This window comes from Trachymyrmex septentrionalis, unplaced genomic scaffold (assembly GCF_001594115.1).
Source record: "Trachymyrmex septentrionalis isolate Tsep2-gDNA-1 unplaced genomic scaffold, Tsep1.0 scaffold148, whole genome shotgun sequence".
Classification (NCBI taxonomy): Eukaryota; Metazoa; Arthropoda; class Insecta; order Hymenoptera; family Formicidae; genus Trachymyrmex; species Trachymyrmex septentrionalis.
In genome coordinates, this window is record NW_017304631.1 from 537,218 (window position 1) to 560,867 (window position 23,650).

The 23,650-nt window shown below is 33.9% G+C and overlaps 3 protein-coding genes across 7 annotated transcripts in view; 1 reads left to right on the top strand and 2 right to left on the bottom strand.

The window, feature by feature from the left end:
- LOC108745732 overlaps positions 1-5,811 on the top strand; it is an 18,161-nt gene extending 12,350 nt beyond the window's left edge. Inside the window, exons 2-4 of the mRNA XM_018482054.1 lie at positions 3,015-3,100; positions 3,313-3,437; positions 5,067-5,811. Coding sequence (XP_018337556.1) covers positions 3,015-3,100; positions 3,313-3,437; positions 5,067-5,717 — 862 coding nt within the window. The 3' untranslated portion in view covers positions 5,718-5,811. The remainder of the gene's footprint in view (positions 1-3,014; positions 3,101-3,312; positions 3,438-5,066) is intronic.
- A 5,504-nt stretch (positions 5,812-11,315) lies between these two features.
- LOC108745740 (adrenodoxin) lies at positions 11,316-13,595 on the bottom strand. Its single transcript, XM_018482065.1, has 4 exons — positions 13,099-13,595; positions 12,354-12,466; positions 12,136-12,268; positions 11,316-11,713 (listed from the first exon to the last, which is right to left on the bottom strand). The coding sequence occupies exons 1-4, from the start codon at positions 13,224-13,226 to the stop codon at positions 11,620-11,622; spliced, it is 468 nt and encodes a 155-aa protein (XP_018337567.1). The 5' UTR covers positions 13,227-13,595; the 3' UTR covers positions 11,316-11,619.
- Positions 13,596-14,503: 908 nt separating this feature from the next.
- LOC108745762 (zinc finger CCCH domain-containing protein 13) lies at positions 14,504-23,056 on the bottom strand. 5 transcript variants are annotated; one of them, XM_018482098.1, is made up of 13 exons: positions 22,796-23,056; positions 22,231-22,326; positions 21,701-21,891; positions 21,135-21,199; positions 20,976-21,053; positions 18,297-18,763; positions 17,455-17,611; positions 16,887-17,045; positions 16,307-16,798; positions 16,067-16,205; positions 15,742-15,964; positions 15,148-15,659; positions 14,504-14,611 (listed from the first exon to the last, which is right to left on the bottom strand). In XM_018482098.1, the coding sequence occupies exons 2-13, from the start codon at positions 22,254-22,256 to the stop codon at positions 14,586-14,588; spliced, it is 2,535 nt and encodes an 844-aa protein (XP_018337600.1). In that variant the 5' UTR covers positions 22,257-22,326; positions 22,796-23,056; the 3' UTR covers positions 14,504-14,585. The 5 variants fall into 5 exon arrangements, with proteins under 5 accessions (XP_018337600.1, XP_018337599.1, XP_018337601.1 ...); XM_018482097.1 differs by having other exon boundaries at positions 17,455-17,614; XM_018482099.1 differs by lacking the exon at positions 22,231-22,326 and having other exon boundaries at positions 17,455-17,614.
- Between the last annotated feature and the right edge of the window lie 594 nt (positions 23,057-23,650).

Consider the following 23,650-nt stretch of genomic DNA (forward strand, 5'->3'; position numbering starts at 1 on the left):
GTCGGCCTTGGTTTCATTGAACAGAACACACACACACACACACACACACTTGAGTATGATTAAATAAAGCTAGCAATGTAGCGGTTTGACAAAAAGTTCAAGAGGAAGAAGTTACGGTAGTCCGACGAAGTAAAAAGCGCATTTTCGCGTGCGAGGGCTAGGCGGGAATTTCTTATCTTGTCCGTTACATGCAGGATTCTCTAATGATACGGTTCGGTTACTATTGTAAATCATATGATAATTATTGTAGCGGTCGATATAGAGAATACGGAGAATACGGGGTAAGTACAAATGGTCATGGCGTTTGTTACAAACTGCTCTCGCGCGAAAGATTTCCATTATGTAAAAGTAGTGCCAGGAATGTATAATCTTGTGCTCATCGCCAGTGCTTAACAATGCCACTTAACAGTTAGCACGCACGAAAATGCTATGTAGGCACGCCTTACTCTTTTGTTTCTGCAAAGAAGAAAATTGGAGCTCTTACACGTTACAATTTGGTGCTGCAGACAATAATTCCTTGCAACATTATGTAATGGTTCACTGGAATGTACAATTTGACTTTTCCAACTAATTTTGAATTTGCCAAAAAATCACTTTTCCAATGTCACTTTTCTTAACGAGGAGATTACACGATACGACGATTATAACACATAATACATGAAATTATCGTAAATTTATTATCTTTAATAATATATTTACTAAGAAACTAATCGCGGAAAATTGAACGTTACATTACTAGATCACTCTGGCTCTTCCTTCGTCATTTTAATGAAAGAGAAAAGTCCCCATTTGTCTGCTCGACCAGTACATAACGGGTAAAAGTTGCAGCCGTTGGCTTGCGTGATTTGTCACTCTCGGTGCTCCAGAGTGACTCGCTTCTATCGGCACTCAACAAAACCCCGTTGATCTTTCGCGTTAAGCAGGAAGACACGTTGCCTTTGGTTCAGCACGTTCATTCATGACGATGGTAAGAGGTGCACAAACGCGACGACAACGACAGCAGAACGAGGAGACTAACAAAAGCGTCCGCGCCTATTCAACTCCGGCTCGTATAATTTCGCCGTGCGCGGAAGAAAAGTAGAGGAGCACGAATGACGAACGTGTAGGTGTGAATGATACTCGCGATTCGAGTTCAAGAAGCCGGGAGATGAAGTCTGCAGGCAAAATATTGCCAACGATGATTAAAGCGAACGTTTGACCGGTAATTCCGATATCAGTCGAATGAAATTACGACAATGAAGTCGATAATAGGAACGATGAAAAAAATGATGAAGAATATCCGAAAATATGATAAAAGCTAGTAATATCTAAATAATGAGATAATCAATTGTAAACGATCAAATGGTAATTCTTGTTGATAAAAATATCATTTAGCGCAAATATTTTGTATATCGCAGTTTTGATATAATTTCTTTCGCACATTTAGAGAAAGATCACCAAGCGTCCTTTCCGAAACTGTGTTGTCTCTCGGCACAGTTTACGAATCTTCGATTTGCGTGCCGCTTCTAAATAAACGTCATCTATAAGATGTAATGAAGAATTCCCACGCAGCTGTTGCTGCCGCCCTTTGGGGTCAACGATCTCTTTGGATATACGAGCGGGTCATGCGAAGCGATTAGAACTACTATTGTTCAAGACTTCTAGTATAATGGTAATTTATTTCTGGGAGCAAGCTACCGCGCGATAAATTATTGGGACTATATATAATTAAAGTTTTTGGTGAAGACAGTTTCACTTACGTTCGTATTCGATATCTTCTTTTTCTAAGAGAAACGTTTCAAAGAACGAGGTGGAAGGCAAAATGTTACATTTCATGCTACAAGTTTATATAAAGTTTCATTGTCCAACCGAAAGTGTTCCATGATATTCTTCTTGTATTTATCACATTTGAAACGATAATAAATTTCTCAAGAATTTAAATTCCTCGTCTCAGTAAATTTTTAATTGCACGCGATTATCGGCTCTTATTATTTGTTAGATAATTTATTGAAATCTCACCTGACCCGCGTCGGGAATGCACCGAGATTACCGCAATTAATCCCAATTTGGTTGATCTAAAAATCCGAAAGAGTTAAAGACGGCTTTTATAGCAAATCTTTATCATTACGTACACCTGGAGCAGTATTGTAGCTGACTAAGATGATTACGGCGAGGGCACACCTAACTACACTGTGGCACCGGCGGCATGAGAGATTAGTCGCGGCACAAAAACGCTTACTAGTTCCCGCATTTACGTCGGTGCCATAAATCCATTTGACACGTCTGACTCTCTTTCGACGGTAGCGCGCTTAAACGAGGCGACAGAACGCCACGGCCGAAGACAAGAAAAAAAGCGTGGCTCATCCGTAGAGAGCGTATATACCGTTACGCACCGATCGTATCGCTGCACTTTCGCGATATTATGCAATATTTGCGGAGTATTTTGACTTACGGTCTCTGTAATCGAAAGACGAGACGTACTCTAAAGGCATTTCCCATTTTGAATCCTCTAAATCTTTCCTTGAATCTTTCCACGACCACAAAAAACCGCAACAAACCGCAACAAATATGCGCGTCGTTCGGAGAGAAGAAGTTGAAGATTGAACGAGTTTTAAATATATAAAGTAGAATCGACGTGCGTTTTTAAAATAATACTAGTATAATCATATACACGTAACACTTTCCTCGATACGTTGCAATTTATAGTTGTAAAAATAATGATTTTATTTCTCTTATAAAGATAAAATTTTATATAGTTTTCTCGAACGTACATTTTCTTCAATATATTATTCATTTATAAACGACGCATTTCGCTAACTAATCCATGACACAGAAATTAAAAGGTCGTTGTACAAGTGCATGTCGTGCCTTCGTCAATGCGCCGAAAATTCAGCTGGTCGCGAGCCGCGCAAAATGTTTCTGCGAATTCGTAATTGCCAATGAAACGACGAGCGAAAACGTACGCTTTTATAATTCACCCAATTATCATGGACTCGCGAAACTCATCCTCGCTGTGCGACTTTTGTCTGTTTCAGGAGTAACAAGTACCTGCAAAAATCGTCCATCAGCCGCGTGTGCGCCGTCGGAGGTTTTTTCATTAGTATCCCTGTCTTCTTAACTGGTAAGAGCAAAACGCTTCTTTTTTTTTTGTTATCAAAAAACAAACTCAACACAAATCGCGCTGATCCATGGAAAAATAAGATCTCCGTACGGAGACCTGCAGGAAGAATAATTCAAATTTCTTGGAAATCTGAAAAAAAGTTACTTATAATTATTCACTTATCGTAACATCAGGATATTAATTCCGGTAATTAATTTGTTGTGAATTTACAGGTATGATCTTGTACACGTTCATTCAGTTCCATTCGACACCGGCGATTGTCACGTCGGTCTTCATCGGCCTCGGCATTGTGTTCTGCGGATGCGCTATGGTTCACAACGTCTTCGTATGGCAGAAAGTGAGTGCGCCTGAAAGTGCATTTTTCGAAAACACTTCCACCGTCCCCCCACCGTCCGTGATATCCTTTCCTCTCTTCGTTCAGCGACCTAACGGCGTGCGAATTTTTTTCGATCATCACGATACGCGCGGATCTCCGTAGCCAGTTCGCCTCTTTATTTTCTCGTATTTCGTAACCAGCAGACCGGCGGATGCACCGGTCTGCATCTCCTTCTCTTCTTCCTCTTCCCTCTCCACCGCGCCGGTTCTATGCCCTTAATCTCTCTCCGCCGTACCTTATTAGCATATTCCGCAACGGTCGATGTCATTATCACGCTATTATTTATGTCGGTGATCATTCTACCGTGTAATTCGATTCCAAACTGGATCTGTACGCAGGATGTGCGTACGTGCATGCGCGTACATACGCGTGTATGCGCTAGGCGGACAGTGCGGACGAACGTGTCCGCCGCGCCGTCAAGTTTTCGCCCTGTGAAAAAGAACCTGTGAAAAAGATGGCAAATATAACTACATAATGTACATGCGACTTCTTCGGACGATACTTGGATTCGCATTACGTAATTGTGTGATTAAGGGGAAGATTTTGTACATATAACTGCGATCGTTGCGGTTCTCCCGGTAAACTTTGCTGACATTTTGCCGTTACATCGATTGCACGACGAAAGAGGATTCTTTTTTACTATTTCTTCTATCCTCAATGTGCTTCCAGCCTTATTACAAAAAGCAGGGTTCGCTAACTTTTTTTTTTGACTAAGTTAAGTTAAAGTTAACACAATTTTGAAAATTTCACTTAGTTAAGATACAAGTTAATTTATAATGAAATCAATTGAATTGGTGAAAAGTTAAGTTAGTAAAAAAAAGTAATCGAAAAGTTAAAATTGTTTTTTTTTTTATTTTTTTAATTCATGATTCCAGGATTATATAAATAGTGGAAATGACAAATATATACTTTCATTTAGAAATTACTCTATATTTTATTTATATATTTTGTTTATATAAACTGTTTAGTATATAAGATTCGACTATGAATACTCTGGCCTGTGGTATGACTAAAGCTTCAGACATAATGCGAGGGAATAGTAATAAGGAATAATAGACCCTTTCAACCTATCAGAAACTAGATACTTACATCGAAATAACACGGTTTCTGACAGATTAAAATCTGAGAGTCGATTGTGTAATTTGAAATGAGGTGAAAATTACAAAAGTAAACAAAAATTCACTAGAATATTTATAATTGTATTAGTCAATACCTAGTAAATTTGCTCACTTTTGCAATTTTCACCTCATTCTAAGTTATATTGCCGTATTATGTCTGAGACTTAACTTCAAAGGATTAAATAAAAAATTAATAGTTGTGGATAAAATGTGTAACTAAGTTAAGTTAAAATTAATTAACTTTTTAACTTTTTAACTTAGCACTATCTAACCCTGACGAAAAGTTTTCTAATGTACTTGTTTTTAACGTGTAATTAAAATACTAGGATCTCGTCGTGTTAATTGATACTTCCAAATTGTATCCTTTTTAATTCTCCTTCTGTTGTTTAAATAAAAAATTTTAACAAAATTTATTGGAAACCAAACAGAATGTTATTTATAGAATAATTTTTTCTTTTCGTAAAACTTGCAGGAGAAGACGAATGCGGTAAAAGCGTTCGCCCGCGAGCAATGCGAGGTTGCGGCACAGCTACAGCGTCAACAGCAGCAGTTGCAACTGCATCAGCAGCAGCCGCATCAGCAGATACACTCGCAGCATCAACAGCACCAGCATCAACAGCAGCATCACCATCATCACCATCAGCAGCTGCAACTGCGACCGACGCTGCATATGGGTTCGAAACTCGGTAGCGGCAGTGGCGGCCCAATGGGCCATTCGACCGTCAGTCTGGCCCAACTTAGTCGCCATTCTTATCAGCATCATCCCCATCAGCACCATTCTCATCAGCAACGGCACGTGTCCTCCATGTCGCCACCGTTATTACTGTCATCGCCGCATGCCGCATCACAGCATAACCATCTGACGTATCGCGGTGGTATCGCCGCCGCCGCCGCCGCCGCCGCTGCCGCTGTCGCCGTCACAGCCACACCATCAACGACACCCGGCGACCGGTCGCCACCGAGTCCCAGCGGTGGTGGCGGCGGCAGCGGCAAGCTCAACAGGTCGCAGCACTTGCCGCGTGAAACCAGCGGCAGCGTGAGCCCCGGCCTGCCGGCAGCTACGCTCGATCTGAGTAGTGCCGCTACTACCAACAGTCCGCACGAATTGTCGACTCTCGTTTAAAGACCTTGACGGAGTTATGAAAGAATAGACTTTCAGAATCTAGAATTTATTTGGAGACGTATTCTCTGAGACTAGTAGACAAAAAAAATTATCTCTCATCTTAAGTCGATTTATAAAGAATAAATATAAAATTATTTAGAAACAAATATTATATTTTTCAATAGATATTGTCTAAAAAGAGGGGACCAAAAATTATTGAGGCTGTTGCTGATTATCTTACATTGTTATTACTGTATCATGTTGTAACGTTATCGGCATCACTGCGATCGTCATTTAGTGTTTATCCTTTATTTTGATACAATATTCTTGAATTATTGACAAAGGTCGATAAGAAGTTATCCACTAGGATATCCTGCTTTGATAACGACGAATTATCGTTAATTTTTTTATATTACCACATATAATATTTACATATATCCTTGATGAACAATTATTTATACACTGTCCAAAGTTTTGTTAGATAATTTATTCCAGATTAAGAAATTAATGAGAAATTATTCTTCCTTCGATTTTGATCAGCTTTGAATATGTTAGTCTCTGGACAAAAATAATATGTATTTTTTAAAGATTCATTTGTACTTTTTTTAGGGTGTGCACAACTCTGCAAAAAATCGGTTTTTTCTTTCGAAATAAATATTGTCGAAACTGTAAAAAATAGAAAAAAATGTTACGAATAAAAGTTGAATTTCAAAGTAGACTTCAAAAATACTTTATAATAATTTTAAAAAAATTGTTTACATAACAAATTTTTATTTATAAAAATAAAAATTAAAACATTTTTTTAATTATAGTTACTAGCGCTCTTAAAATTTTTTAACTTTTATTTCAAACATTTTTTTTTCTATCATTTACAGATATTCACTTCGTAACACAACTAGTTTCCTTCAAAGGTGTGTTGCACTCTCTAAAAATGCAATTGGGCTCTTACAAAAAAATAAGTATCTTTTTTTTTTGTTTAGAAAACGACGTATTTAAAGCTCATAAAAAATCAGAGGAGGATACTTCCATGAATTGTAAGAAGAGAATAGTTTAGTGAATATTTTCTTTATTTACAACCTAAATGTACTTTTGACATAACAAAGCGTAAAACAAAGGTAATTTGTTTCAATATACTTTCACAATTTTTAAGAGACCCTAACTGCAGCAATACATTTTTTTTTTTTAATTTATTTTACTATCTGATATTATTTAATATTTTTATTTTTAACATAACTTAACAATAGAGATTATTTAACGGAAACGGCTGTTACTATAGAAGCTATACAGGATGATCCGAAATAACATTTTAACCGCTTTTATGATCAGTTTGAATATGGTATTTTAAGAATGTCAAACAGTCCCATCAGAATTTACCGGACAAAATTTTATCAACGTCTTTGTTTGTCTAGCCTCCATATTATTCCGACAATTATTGACGGCCTTGGAATTTATACTCCCAATGCCACCATATTTATGGCCTGGTTTATTAAACCAGTATTACTCGAGTTATAAGATTTTTTTGTTTCTTTCCTGTTAAGTTTTCTTAGTCTCTACAGTCAGAATCCGAACTGTCTTAATCCTGCTAGTATTGTAGCTAACATGATTTAAGGACTGGTCGATAACGTTAGTTCTTGTTGGCCTTGATGAGCTACATATTTTTTACATATCGCTACTAATTACAGTTTTCTCAGACAGGTTTCGCTTCATTTTTTATCAATGCATTCAGGGTAAACCGTACAAAATATACACTTATTGTACATAATGGGAGAAATTTCTCCCCATGTCGATGCAATACGGAAATTATTTCGATTCCTCGAACGAAACTTGCCGATTTATGCTTTATTTACGACTGATATATCCTGCTATCACCATGAGCAGCAGCAACAGGTTCCTGTTGCGCAACGCCGACAAAAAAAGGATTCCTCGTATCGTATCGAATGCGTATTGCATTTCGCTTCGTAAGATTATCTCTGGTTATCTGATATTATGACATTCTCGGGATATCGAATAAAGTTCATGCAATTTTTTATGTCAAGAATAAAATAATTTTTTTGCCGATTTTTTTTTTATCACAAAAAATATATATTGAAGATAATTATTTTTTATATTAGATATAATTTACCAAAAACTGCGTAAAATATATATTTTTATGCTTACCGAGAATCCCAATTATCTTTGACTATGCGCGATTATTGAAATGTATTTCAACATGTATATGAAACAATGTGCACAGTTTCAAATCCTCAGAGATCCCAACGAAATGAGAAATTGGCACAAATGTGAATCTTGCCATGTCTTCACTTATTATTATTATTTGTACTTATTTTGCAGAATCTCTAGTCCTAGATTATTTTCATGTTTACATGTGTATATGAAAACATAAGATTTTAGAATTCCGGTTATTGTATAATTGCGCAGTTGATTGATAAAATGCTTGAAATTTGTAAACTCGATGCACTGATAAAATCAGATTTATATTTTTTAATGATATTTATCACAGTGCAAATATCGTAACTGAATTTAACTGCAGATCAGTTAACCGCAAATTCAATTGTTCATTATTTATCCGTTTGCACGTTGATTAATCTATTAACTAAAAAAGAAAAAAATTGAATGAGTTCTTCAAATTTCAAGACAACGGATGTGTGTTGCATGATTTATATAAATTAAATACATAGATCGGTATTCATAATCGGTTCTTATTAAGACCGTCTTAAGTAATGTTTTAAGATACTAATACAGTTTCCTAATTGATTCATCTTAAGACGATCTTGAATATAAGAACAGACTATGAATACTGGCCATAATTTCGTTCCCTTTATACATTAGTGTTTTTTAATATTTAAAGGTATCAAGATATGCGATCTTTATGGATTTATATTTAAGTGCTCATCTAGAATTAGATTTATAATTTTATATCGTTATCGTTTATATCGTGTGGTCATAAAAGGTTCACGTACACACACATTAAAAAACATTGTAGTTTCAGTACTTAAAAATAAAATACTTAAAAAAATTTATAGAATACCCACGACATAAAAAATTTTCTCTTTAAAAATATTGAAATATATTTTTAAACTTTTGTATTAATTAAATCCAAAAATATTAAATCATTGTTTCGTATAATTTATTGATACTAAACATTTTCTTGAACATAAAAAAAATGTAATAATGGCATTTTTTAACATGTTTATAATGTTTTAGTGACTACAGCATTTAGAAGATATCTTATTTTTATTTTTTATTTGTATTAAAGTTCACGTCCTCGCGATATATATACATGTGACATTTGTGTTATTTAAAGCATTTGAAATTTAACTTCCAGTACAAACAGAGAAAAAGAAAGCATAAAGAATTTATGTTGTTTATGGTGTGTTGTATGGAATGATGATACAAATCATGTGTAACGACTTACGTAAAAACGCTCGATAATCTATGAGTATGATATAACATATCTTACGTTATATTACGGTAGAAGTTCCATATTCGCAATGATTACGTGTTTTGTAAAACATATTACCATATATATGTATAATCATGATATCCAGATATACGAAATTCATGCTTGGATATCGCGAATACCAAAAAATCACAGAGAGCAAGATAATTCTTAGAATTATCTAAAATAAAAACGTTGAAAATAAATTTTTACTTTATTGTTTATTTTTTGCGACTAAGCGAATTTTACATCCACAAACGTGAAAACTGATATCAATGAAAATGAATTTTGGGCAGAATAAAAAATACGCGAAAGTGGAACTTTTGCTGTATTTGCAAGTTTTTACACATTTAGTCACGATCTTGTCGAATTAAAAAATGATAAACAAATCTTTTGTTAACATCATCTTATTTAAATTCTTTGTTATTTAAATTCTTCATTTGTAGATTATTTTTTATATTTCCAAACAATTATTAAATCAATTTATTTCATGGATATATCAATATTCGCGACTTGTGTCTACTGTCTAGCTCTATCAATTGAATTATAAATTCGAAACGAGAAATTTAATGAACTTTCACTACTAACATTTAAGTAAACCGGAAGGCAATTCGATTAAACATATATGTATATATATATATATATAACGCAAGAATATATGATATATTCTAGAAATTGGAGTAATTTAATAAATGGGCAGGGTAAGAGAGAGAAGTTGAAAATAATGTAAATTATATAGTAACATACATGTATACACTTCACTGCGTTTGTAAGTAGTATAGTAATAAGTACATCTGGAAGTAGTGAAGCATGTAACTTAATTATGTAAGTTATTTGATGGATTCATATATAACGCACATAGTACAAAAGTGTTTTAGCTTTATGTACTGATAGTTATGTAACATTAGATGTATTTGATATGTAATTAAAAAAAGAAAAAATAAATTATTCTGGATATGTATTGCGAATCAAGTTGTGCATAAATTATTTCAATCATAATGTAGATGTGATTTAGGTCTTTCTGATTGCTTATCAAGTATTTTTCTATCGATATTTCATTAATATTATTAAATCGTATTCATTAATATTAGATAGTATAGATAGTAATAGATTAATATTCCCTATATATAAATTATCAATGTACACATATATACATTTTACATCTCACTGATTTGTAAAAGTTTTTCATTTTGATTGCTTGCTTGATTGTGAACTATAAGAATAGTTAAATACTTGCAAAACTTTTGCCTTTTTTATTTCTTTCTTGATTAAAATATTTATTTGAATATTTCAATATATCTTTATATAAAAATGAAGATAAAAATACAAACTCAATAATATTTTATAAGTTTTATGAGACCATTTGATTTTAAAATATATTTATTGATTTTCTAAATTATAAATGGAACGAAAAAAGTTATAAGTTTATTTTTTAAAGTGATAAATAAAAAATTTATTTTTTTCGTCGCTCATATTTTAATATTTTGAGTAAAAATATTTTACATCTTTTTATATAATAATACTGTCAACATTATACACACACACACACATATATATAGATATATATATTTATTTATTTATTTAATATATACAATTATTTAAAAAATATTGCACCAAGAATTCATCTTTACAATATTTTTGTTTTTACAATATTAAGATTTGAATACAATTTTGAACTGTTAAAAATATCACGAAATTTAATGTACTTTTAAATTATACAAGTTAAATTTAATTTCATAATATTACATTAAAATTAATATATCTGCAACTAAAAAGTATTTGTGTACATATACATGAAATTTAGCGTACTTTTCATAAAATTTTACGAAGTTTAGTACATTTTTTATTAAATTTTATATAGATTTGCATGAAATTTAATATATAAGTAAATATTAAATTTAAATTACTTTATTTTCATTGAGACAATATTAAATATTTTTAATGTACCTGCTTGAAATTTGCTTCCATTATATGTAATGGAAGCAAATCTTGTTTTAATAGTGTAGAGGTAATCGCTTATTGTAGAAAGTCTTATATTTAAGACTACTTAATAATTTAGTTTTCAATTAAACTATTCGTTAGATATTTTTTCTCAGTTACATCATACCCATAAATTTCCCTTATATTACTTAAATTCATAATGAAATGAATTTCTAACTGTGAATATAATTTGTTGCCTATTATACATATACATAACATGTTGCATTATATTGGAAAGAATTAGATTGAATTGCATTAAAAGAGCCGATATAAAACGCCTAAAATTATCTAAACACCTTTAACAAGGTCTAATGATACGTCAGGTATAATTTTTGAAAAATTGTAACAATTGTTTGGAGTAGGAGCAGTTTAAGGAAATTGTAAGCTATTTCGAAATTCTAGACTTTTTTACACTTTCTCCTGACTTTTCCTGGTTTTCCATGATCAATTTCAATTTCCTTAATTTTTCCTGGTTTTTCAGGTCTATAGTAACCCTGAATTATATTATGTTTGTCTTGCATCATTAATGGTAGCTGGTACTCTTACTTCAATGCCGTCGAGTTCCTCAGTCATGATTATCTGACAGCCCAATCTCGAACTATAATTAAATATATATATTTAAAACAGTGACAAGTAAAAAATATATAACTGAATGATAAATAAAATAAGTTTACTACATGCTTAAAAAAAATATAAAAAATGCGAAAATATAATGGCAGTAGAAAAGAGACTGAGACAATTAATTTGAATAACAAATCAAGCGATGTTTGACCCTGATAGGCTTCTACTTAAAGCAAATTTTATTCAAAATCATCCTTTAGGGATAAGTATAAGAAGTTAATTCATGAATAAATGTAGGAGACATTATAAAGTGAGATTTAGAGAATGTTTCTTTCTCTCTCTCTCTCTCTCTCTCTCTCTCTCTCTCTCTCTCTCTCTCTCTCATTCGTATAGATCTTTTATTAGCATATAAAACATTTCTCAAGAAAGAGAGAAAGAGTACAATTCGAATAAACATACGTTGGTGCTCGCTCTTGTGCCAAATCCAGCATATCAATTTCTTCTTCTGTAGGTTTATCTGGAAGATTATCAAACACATCCTTAGGAAAAATTAAATGACAAGTGCTGCACGTTAGTGTTCCTTCACAAGCTCCTATATTCAAGGTAGAAAAATATGCTTCATCAAACTTGTGCATGATTATTAAGAACAAAAAAATTTTTGTATAAAACATTCATACCATAACCATCCAACTCAAGGTCATTGTTCACAACAATATCTAAAATATTGTTTCCAATTTCTCCTTTTGCTTTTATCCTTTCTCCATTGGCTTTAATAAATGTTACAGTAATCCTGAAAAAAATATATTTATTTTTGGTATTTCGCCTGAATCGTTTTACCAACGAAAGTTTAATTTTACTTAAATATTCACGAATTAATAATTCTTAGCAACGCAAATTTTTAATTAATTATTTACACATTGCTAAAGTTAGACATAATTTTATCTAGAAATTTGTAATTTTGTTTAGTTAAACATATTTAAAAATATCTCGTGATATTAGAAATTTTTCTTCGCAGCAACTTTTACAAGGCATTTTTTGAGATTTTCAACAAAAAGAAAAAGTTATTAATAACATTTAACAATACTAATCTTACTAATTATCTTGACGCTACAATGTCAAGTAGAAAGCGGCTGAGTATATAAAGAACTTCAACTACTTTGACCAAACTCTGATTATCGGCAATTAACTTGTCAAGTGTAACTTAGTGCTCTAACGTGAACAGAATTATTACTATTTGTTATCTGACAAGTGAGAAGAAATTAGATTAGAAATGATGAATTTCAATGTACAAGTTCGTAAACAATTTTGCTTGATTGAACTGAGCAGCAATTAAATTAATTCGAACTTGGTCGAAGTTACTTAAAAGTTCCAAACCCTTCTGTTCCGAGAGAACGGTCGTTGTCTCAATTTTTTTTTACTTACTCTTTATTCTTAAAAAGCGGTCGCACGAGAGACACAGTTCTCGCGGGGACAACTTGACTAGACACGTACGTGTATGCGTAATTCGTTCCTAAGACAAAAGACGATCGTAATCCCCGCATCAGTGCCATTATCCAATATCAAGCATCAAATCGCTCGCACGGATACACGAGTGTTTTTTTTATTCAGGACGTAGCCGAAATCAAGTTTGAGGGACCACGTTGGAACGCGTATCCACGCGTAGTTCGGATCGTAATACGTCTGCGCAAACGCACAATCCGTTCTTATAAACACCGCGATAAGGGCTGGCTTCACCACCCGCAATCGACACCAAAGTGATGAATTTTCACCGAAACACGGCGCGCCGATCTTGTCCCTCGCACACTGTCCGATTCAAGGCGATAGCTCGACACGTTAATCCCCTGACGAATCAATTCCGTGACTGATCCATCGGATCCATCGAATCCATGTGCTACCATGTGCCAAGCATGCCAAAGCATGCCAAGCATTGGAAAGTAAAAATTCTCCGAACTGATTCTGCGCGCATGCGTGGGCTACGTCATTGCATACAAGTATGTAATCGGTTTCACAATACCGAAATGCTACGCTAGCATTTCTGTTCTTCTCTTCCCTTAACGCTCGTGACTATTGTTAATTTATTAAATTCGTAAAATATTCTACTATGACGATGTTAATAATGTGCAACGTAAATGTATGCAGGCTAAATCATACAGATTCTAATATTGTACGAATCAAATCAAATAAAAATGCATGATTTTGTCGTCCTCTTAGATGTTACGATTGAATTTTCATAATCTTCCTTGGTTAGGGGAATATTAAAATTTCAAATGCTTTGCGTTAAGAACAAAGTAACTTTTATTCAAGACACACTTTCTTTTCAAACACTTCTCTTCTAAAATCATCCAAGTTGTAAGTTATGAGAATATTCTTTCATTTATGTACCATAAATATAAAAAACCGTATACAACTGTAACATTACGTCAAACATTACATTAAATTTCACTAAAAATCGTTCTAATAATTGTCTACCTCTGTATTCCGTAAGTCGTTAAGCAATCGTTATGTGTTCACGACTGCATAATGAGTTACAGAATACATAGGCTGGGTAGGGATAAAAACAATAGAAAGTCTTCACAAGGAGTATCTGGCTTTCCGTTTATTTGCAAATAAAGTACAGCTACATTAATCTAATTACAGACAAAAATGCTTCTTAGATACAAAGAAATTTGTTTACATTAAGTGAACGAGAAATTGATATTTCTAATATTGTATTAGAGAACATTAGTATTATACACTCTAAAATTTTTCATCAGCAAAGTATTTACTAAAATAATCGATAACAGTCACACATATGAAATTACAATTTAATTTAAGTATTGGCAAAAAATCATATAATCCTAAAGTGCAGAATTTATTACGTGATCGATAATCTATATTTAAATTGTGCTTACATGAGATGCACACATTGCTCAGTCGCTTTCCTCCAAGCTAATAACTGAAAATTGAAATTTGTATATTTTATTATTTCACGTATTGTGTATATATGTATTATATATATATATAATTATGTTTCGACAATGTCAATGACAGTCCTTCGGCAACATATGATATCAATGATACAGTACTTCTATATGTATGTATACATTTATATTAAAATTACATAAGTTGAAAATTGTAAGATTTAGATATATTATAATTGATACATGTTTTCAACTGAAGAAGAAGATACAATACAAATGTAAAAATGAAACAGTAATAATGATTAAATATTTCGCACGAGTAGCACATTATGCACAGAAATTGTTTTTGCTTAATTAAAGAAAATATATCTTGAAAAAAATGTATATTTGCATGATTCTATAAAAACAGTCAATTGAACGAGATTTGGAAGAAAGTGAAACGGACATAACAGAAAATGAATCAAATAAATGGAAAATGTATAACAAAAGACAATTTTCGACGATAATATTAAGCTCGAAAAACATCTGTCTTTTCGATCTTAATTTTTTACATCTTTAATTTTATTATTACCGCTTTTATCTTCGAGGATCTCGCTCTTCTCAGTTTCTTTTTCTTTTCCGGGCTGTTTCTTGTCCGAATTACGAAAACGATCGTAACGCGAATCTTCATCATCGCTCGATTTTGATGCTCCCGCCTCGCTCTCTCTTAAAATATCACCTAAATCCTTGTCGACATCGTCCCAAATCATTTTATCGCTACCGTGCGCACGGTAGTCGTCGTCATCTTCATCCCCCTGATTATTCTTGCTGTCTTTCGCATTCTTTTCAGATTCTAAGCTATTCGATTTTTCTTCTTCAATTTTAATATATTCTGTGCCGCAAACGCTGTTATTATCAGCCGCAGTAGAGACTGGTGTAGCAGATACTTGTGGCTCGGAACTGACAGGAGAAGTCTTTGCATTATCCGATGTATTATTAGTCACGGTGGAATTGGTAGAATTCACATTCGTTGAAGATGACGATTGCAGATGTATTCTTTCCGCTTGACGTCTAAGCGCCTTATCATCATTATCTCGCACATACCTACAACACATATACGATATTGTAAATACCACTAATAGTTTACCTACCGATTATCTTATCCTGTTGAACAATGACGATATACCGTTTAAGATGACTGCGAGTGGAACAATGTAAAGCGACTGCTCGCTCTGTATTTTCGCTGCGTGGCAGATATACTTTACATAACTCGCAGTATTGTACTTCGACACGTTTTATATATTCCGCACCAACTTTTATCATCTGTTTGCCCTTTGATTTTTTTTCCGCTTCGCTTGAACTTTCACCCTCGGCTTTTTCTTTCTTCTTGTCGTTAGTCTCCTCGTCTTCTGTAAACAATAATGTAACATAAAACAAAGTGATATTAGATTTAACTGTGAAGATGCTTTGACACAAATTAGGATCATATTTCGTACATTTTTGTTACATACCATCTACATCACCTACAGAATCCAAAGTCATAAAATTATCAAGATTGACTTCCTTATCATCTTCTTCCGGTGCGCTTGAATCTGCCTCTGCTTCACCGCTTCCATTTGCATTCATTCTTTCTCTCAGTATGCTCTTTCTCTGATAAAAGAGAAAAGAACAATCGATTTATATTAGTCTTATCACACCAATAAAAAATTAGTAATAATTATCAAAATAATTATCAAAATATTAAGAGTTACCTTGATGTGTTCTAGGGAACACATATGTGTCTCAAAGAACATTGGCGATCGGAATTGGATACGACAAACACGACAGAATGGTGTGAGGAATCGTTTCATTTGGCGATGAGATTCAGACAGTTGATGAGCAGCTTTCAAGGAACGGTAATTTAATTTGCAAATAGCACAAAACATAGTGCGAGAAGGTAGGGTGCCGCGTGCTGCATCACGAGCTTCGATACGTCTCTGCTCTTGCCGTTGAACAACTCGCATACGTGTAAGAGTGACCTTATGTCGAGCTGCAATACGTTTCATCGCCGCGCTATGACGTCCAGAGAATAGATGGAGCGAATATTCTTTGAATGTAACGCTGTGATGGGCGCAATGCGGGCATTTCAATTTTATAAATTTTCTACCGTCCCGTCTGCTTGGCAATTCTTCGGAATCTTCATTTCTATCGCGTTCCGCTTTTTCATTTTCATCACGTTCCTCATCATCACCATCTTCATCCTCCTACAAATTCAATAAAATAGAACAAACCAATAAAATAGTAATAACAACAGTATGCCCATTTTAATAATAATAGGGCTGAAACACTCACTTCTCGCTTCTGATCGTCATCTTCTTTAATATCATCATCCTTTTCTTCCTCATCTTCGGTATGTTGCCTTTCTCTGTCTTGCTTCTCCTTCTTACGTTTATCTTCTTTTTTCTTCTTCTCATCTTCCTCTTCTATATCCTCTTCATCGCGTTCATGTGGCTGCACAATGTCGATGCACAATGAATATCATAAAATTATTCAAATGTAAGAGAATGTGTGTTGTCATCATATTTAAAAACATTAGATAAAATATATATTTAATATGCTATTAAATATATGAACAAACTCAGCGAGTCCAACGTTAAGAATTTAATGCTAGATATTCGGTACCATGCGATTTTAATACGAGCACTAACGATTAAAATTAATTCGTGGAAATTAAATTTTAACAATGTATGTAATAGTGTAAATAATAGGGTAAATAAATAATAGTGTAATAGTGTAATAATGTAAATGTCCTTTGTGATTTTTAATACTTATATTATACATAATTTGTAATCGCATTACATAATATATTTAAAGCCAGGATTATAAACAATAAGTTTGTCTAACGCCACTGCTAAATTACCTTTTCTTCGTCGTCCCAATTACTCTTATTATCATCTTCCTCGTCATCGTCATCGGAAAATTCTGCATTAATGGCTTTGGCCATCTCTCTATCCTTGTCCTTCACGCTGGTCCCGGATCCCGAGTCCTTTTTACTTCCGGGTAGCCTAGTAGTACCGCTACTAATGACACAGCAATTTTGTTTTGACTTATATTATTTTCCAGCATTCCATTTTCGTGCTTCTTTGTCTTTCGTTGTATCATCGAGCAAGACTTGCTTATAGATGATACGTAGAAAATATCGCGATAGTATCGGTTTAATATCTCGGCTTTATATCCCAAAATGTGAAATGCGTTTCGTAGTGTACGCTAAAAGTGTCTATTATTCATTTTTCTTTATTTTTCATCGCGTTCTGATATCTTCGCACACTCTCGGTCGTGCCAAAAAATATGATATGAATAGTATATAGTCATACCGCTATAAACTCTAAAGAGAATTATGTCTCATGACGAGTTAAGTACAATTATTTTAGCTCTCGTATCGAAAGTTATTACATTGCGTTTATACATATCATCACTGATTTCTTCTTTATTAGAAAAAAGCTCTCTTTCTCTCTGTCGGCAGTGGAATTTGTTTCATGATTGTTTGCATCTTGACTGTTTATCAATCGATTTACTTAGGCATTTATTCACGCATGTATATTTTGTCCGTTCGCTTTCATAAATTATCTTGTGACACTCAGGTCATCGACCGAGAGTCGGTTTGCATGAACCGACTTCAAAGAAGAATATTCAAGCAGGCTACGAAGATAGTATTTGCGTACGATTTTTTTTTTTTGGTAAGTGACTGTATTAATAAATTACCTCCTGCGTAGTTTAGTAGTAGTCATGCGCACACGCTGGATGTAGTCTCGTGAGCGTGAGCCTAGCAGCTTTCGACGATAGTCGAGCGAGTGCAGAGTACGCTTGCGAGCCATGAGGACGTCCGATCGAGAGCTCACACGATGAAATGCACCACCTCTACCACCGGTGCCGCGGGTCGAAATGCGACCTCTGTAATTCGAACTCTGATGCGATATTCTTCCTCGACTCGAGGTGTATCTCTGAGTCGGTGGCGGTGCCATTTCGCTAATCCGAGGGGGTGGCGGAGGCGCATAGCTCCGTGATGCGGAATGACGGTCCTCCGAACGGTGGTACGATGACGCGCGTTCACTCTGTCTCTTGTCCTCGTATACGTTGGACGATGACGATCCCTTGTTATCGTCATAAGCCGCCGATGTGGACGAACCGTACGATGAATACCTCTGTGAGCCGCTACCGCTACCTCCACCCTGCCAAATCAAATTTAATTGTGCTCCTTCCATGCATTTCTTTCTTTTTATTTCTCCCATCCTTTTTCTCTTTTATTCTATTTTATTTTATTCTACGCACATATGTATGTATATATTTACGTATAAGTATACACGTATGTGTGCTTATGCATATCCTTTTTTTCCCCTTCTACACGCACGTACATATTTATCTACGTCATATTTACCTCTTAATTGCTACTGTCCAACTGCTGTTAAGTCTAATCAAGTGGCTAACCGACTGACATCGAGTGATGGATTGATTGAGTGATCGACTGAGTGACTATAAATGGCTAAATGACTAACTCAATCGACTGAATAAAAAACTGATTGATCGATTAATAGCATAATGTCGGCATTGTAATTTTAACTGATGTTTCTATTTTCAGTTTTCAAACCCATTTGCGTTTCATCATTCGATTATCACCGTGCATGCAGTGCTAATTGTCTATTGTTTAAAATGGTTCAGCGTCATGACCGTCATATATGGGATTAATAATTGTAATTACTCTATGCTCATTGTATCACCTAGATATACAATTTGATATTCCCTAAATAATTAAGAATCCCTAAGTATCTTTTCATTGCCTCATTATAAAAATGTACTTTTTATTGATATTTGCAATCTCGGGAGTAGTAGCAGCGCTCGTTTCCCTCGAGCTAACGAATTCTATCTCGTTATTCAACGATGTATGTATATATATATATAACGTACGTATAATGCTCTCGATAGACCTTTCCAACTTAGTCGAATTATATATCTGTCATTAGGCGTGATGTGTCAAATATTTCATATACACGAAGATGAATCGAATAAAAGTAACAAAGTTGTCGTTATGTACGTAATCATTTGTGAATTTTTATGCGTATAGTTGCATTTGATAAGATAGTTTGAACGATATTATATATACGTATATATACTTGTATATCCATATTTCGCTCCATATCTCCCCCACATGTATCATGCATGTCAAGTATTTCCCTAGTATCATTCTGCAGGGATATGCATACATTAGACATTAATTCTTTCCCAATTCCCTTTTTGTTATGTGCAAGGTCGATAACATGTCCCAATATATAATAATTGGAAAGACCTACGAACGTATAAATATTAATCAAAATTTGTGCTCTTGTAATTTAGCATTTGTGATATAATTTAAATAATTGATTAAACGATGTTTATGGGTGATATTTCATGAAAATCTCATATCACAAGGCGATGCCTGAGAAGATGTTGTTATCTCTCTACAATTTCTCTATACTCTTTATTCTCATTACTGCATAATAAATCGGCATAATTGCGCTTATTGTTCTCTAACGGGGAATAACATGATGTAACTCTCTCACGTCTATCCATTCAATTTGTCATTGACTTTTCAAATAGCTCTCAAACTTTACTAGGATATGTGCGGACAGCGGGTAATATCGTATAAATACCATCTAGGTATATTTCATCTTTTAACGATTCATCTTTTAATAATTTGACGTTTTTGTAGCGTTCCTCTGCAGTAGCGCCCCAACGCAAAAAGAACGAGTGTTCGAGAAGCCGTTGGTTCGCGTTGCTTGAAAGGAAAGTAGGATAACTTATAAATGTTCTGTCTAAGATATACCAATTTTTCTTATATACGAGTGTCCTGAAATCATTTAATATTCATTGTGTAACTCATTTTTTAATACGTTACACTTCAATCTATAAGTGACAAACTTTCAGGACCATCGTTACATTACATAAAACAACAATATTTTAATCTTCTATTAAAAAAAATTTTTCATTAAATTTTTCATGGAAATTCAAGTTGGGAAATATTCATACATAATCATATAATCATATAGAGCATTGTATATTGAGGTCGTACTATGTTTTTCTCTTAACCTCTTCAAAGCTGATTTTATTAAAACTATGTTAAAAAAATTTTTTTTTAATTCAGTTCACGTGTACTTAAATAAATAATTCATACTAAACAATTAATTTTTTTTTCCCAAAATTTTGACTATTTTTCCAACATATACATTATTATGTACATCAATTTCAGATAATGTCAATAGAATTATATAATTTGAACAAATAATGTCTTCAAATTTGATATACATTACAATGTAATGCTAGGTCTGAAGAGTAAAATTATTAATTATCTATCTCATGATAGAGAAACGGATAAAGATTATAAAGAGAGAGATAGGAGAAGATACATACCTGATAAGAATCACTTCTTATCCTTTTACGCGCTGAGTCACTTGATGATCGATGGTCATCTCTGGCAGAATAAGAATCCTAAAAAAAAAAATGCTTCCAATAAATAATCTAATAAATAAATTTAATAAATAAAAATATAATCTCAATTTGTATTCTTACACGAGGTCTTTTATAACTATTCGAATGTTCGCCACGACCGCCTCTGCTTGAATATCTTTCCGATCCTGTAAACACAATAATGATCAACAATATTATAATATTGTTTGTTTACTTCACATTAGGGAGCTCTAATACATAACTTGTGACACTGTATAAAATATTAGATATTTATAATCTTCAATTTAGATTGTTTTTCATGTAATGCTTTAAGATTATGATCCACTTCATGTTTTGAAGAATTTTTAGATTGGTTAGTTAGTACAATTCTTTTTGTAATTGATAGATTAAAGTAGCATCAAATGAATTGCATCCTAAGACACAGATTTCATTGTCTTGATCAATTAAATACTTTGAAGCATTTATAGCACCAAATGAAGCACAGCCTTAATTTAGTACATTCTTATAAGTGTACTCTCTAATGCTCGTAGAGATTAAAATTAAATTAAATTAAGAAATCCAACCAAAATAAAGAAAATATCAAAAAATTTCAAATTAAATCTCTAATTCGATATGGGCATAATTGTTTTTCCAACAATGTTATTAAATATCTGACGTTCGTATATTACCTGAATTATATTTGGATCTAGAATCATAATTCGTTGTCGAATATTTGAATCTGCCACCCCTCGAAGACGAGTATCCTCCTCTAGACACATTGCCTCCTGCTGAACCATTCCACTCGTTTCCTCCACCTCGACCCCTATAAGAACCCCCTCCGCGAGAACTAAATCCGCGACCACGAGAACTCATGGTGGAACTAAAAGAAATAGAGAAAGACATTTGTTATTACGCTCATATTGCATTTATCCTTTTCCTCCATGTTTTTATATCTTGACGTATTCTCTTGCGTTTTAATACAAAAAAATTAAAATTCCTTCATGAACTATAATTGAGCAACGAGTCTCATATTGCAAGTATGTATTAATAAAATATAAAATTGTAAAAATATATGGTAGGCAAAAACAAAGATATTGTAATATTAAAGTCGCTCAAAATACAAGATGTTTCAATAAAAAGTGCCATCAAAATAAAATATTTATCGATCTTTTCAACCAAATGCAAATCCCCGCGGCATAATTAAACGTACATTACCAACCTGTATTTGTTGTAACCATAGCTCATGGTTGCAACTTATTGCTGAACGAGACAGAGAGAAAGAGAAAGGGGCTGTAGTGGATACAGCGCCAATGGTCTACGAACAAAATAAATTTTTTTGTACAACGTATGTGGCACAAGTTATATTCGTGGGAAATATATTATACAATTAATAGCCTCTCTGCGCTTACAAGTCATTATTCCAATTAATAATCCTACGTTGAATGATGTAATTTCGCGTAAAAATCCACGAACGAAATCGATTTTCAACGAGGGAAGGAAAAAGCGAGATCAGACACGAGAAAGATTTCGTAAGTACAACGGCGTCCATTGTTCGCGTTGGCGAAATCCCGATACCGGATGCGCCGAGCAACGTGATGGTGCGCCACGAAGGACATCCATGCCCTTTGTAACGCGGAATATTCAGGAAAATATATATCCTATTACGTGAGAGCAACGAGTCGATAAAAAGGATCGATAATCTCGTATTAACGCGACTTTTCAAGGCGATGGCCATATTTTGATATCCTATTTTACGCGTGATGAACGCGATATAGGAAACTTACCCGAATCGGTGGGAGTCGCAGCCTTCGTCTCTTCGTTGCGTTGCGACACTTGCGAGAACGCGTCTACAATCGATTTCTTAATTCACTCGTATGTATATTATGTACGCGACCTGCTCGACGGGCCGCTCAAGCATCCCCCGATCGACGATACTGTGTGCCTCCTCCTCCGAAAAAAATCATGCAAGGCGCCAAAGCCGGAGCAAATCGGACAGTCACTCACCAAGCGATCACGAACTAAAATGTCGGCACGCTCATTTTGGAATAGGCGTCCCTGCCACGAATAACGAAAAACATGCGTCACCTTCGACGACGTTCAATATGTCCAATTGCAAAACGAATTCTTTAGGGACTTTGGCTACGAACATTTTATCCCTGGAAAAAAAATTTCTATTGGATAGCGGAAGGTGGCTCCCCATGAAAGTCAAGATTATCACACGTAGGTATAAAATTGTAATCGTAATCGTAAAGTCTCAAGCAAATCGACCAATTACAATCAAAATGTCATATTATGCTTTAAAATTCTCGATTGTGATTGGCCGATTTGCTTAGGGCCTTAACCGTATATGTCGTGGTAGCCAATAAGCCTACAGCTCCTAAGTTCATTCGTTACCGCGTCATATATTGTCACGTCAAGATGTGAACGTACCTTTAGACTTTCAGATCGTATGTAGATGATTGTAAATATAGAACAGGATTTTGACTAAATTCCAGTAATTATTCGAACGATATATAATTATTTTTAATTACAACAAAACTTTGAATTATATTTATTGTTCTCGATCTAATTTTTCTCTATATAATAACAAAAAATTAATAATTTTAATAGTGATATAAATATTGAAAATAAAATATATA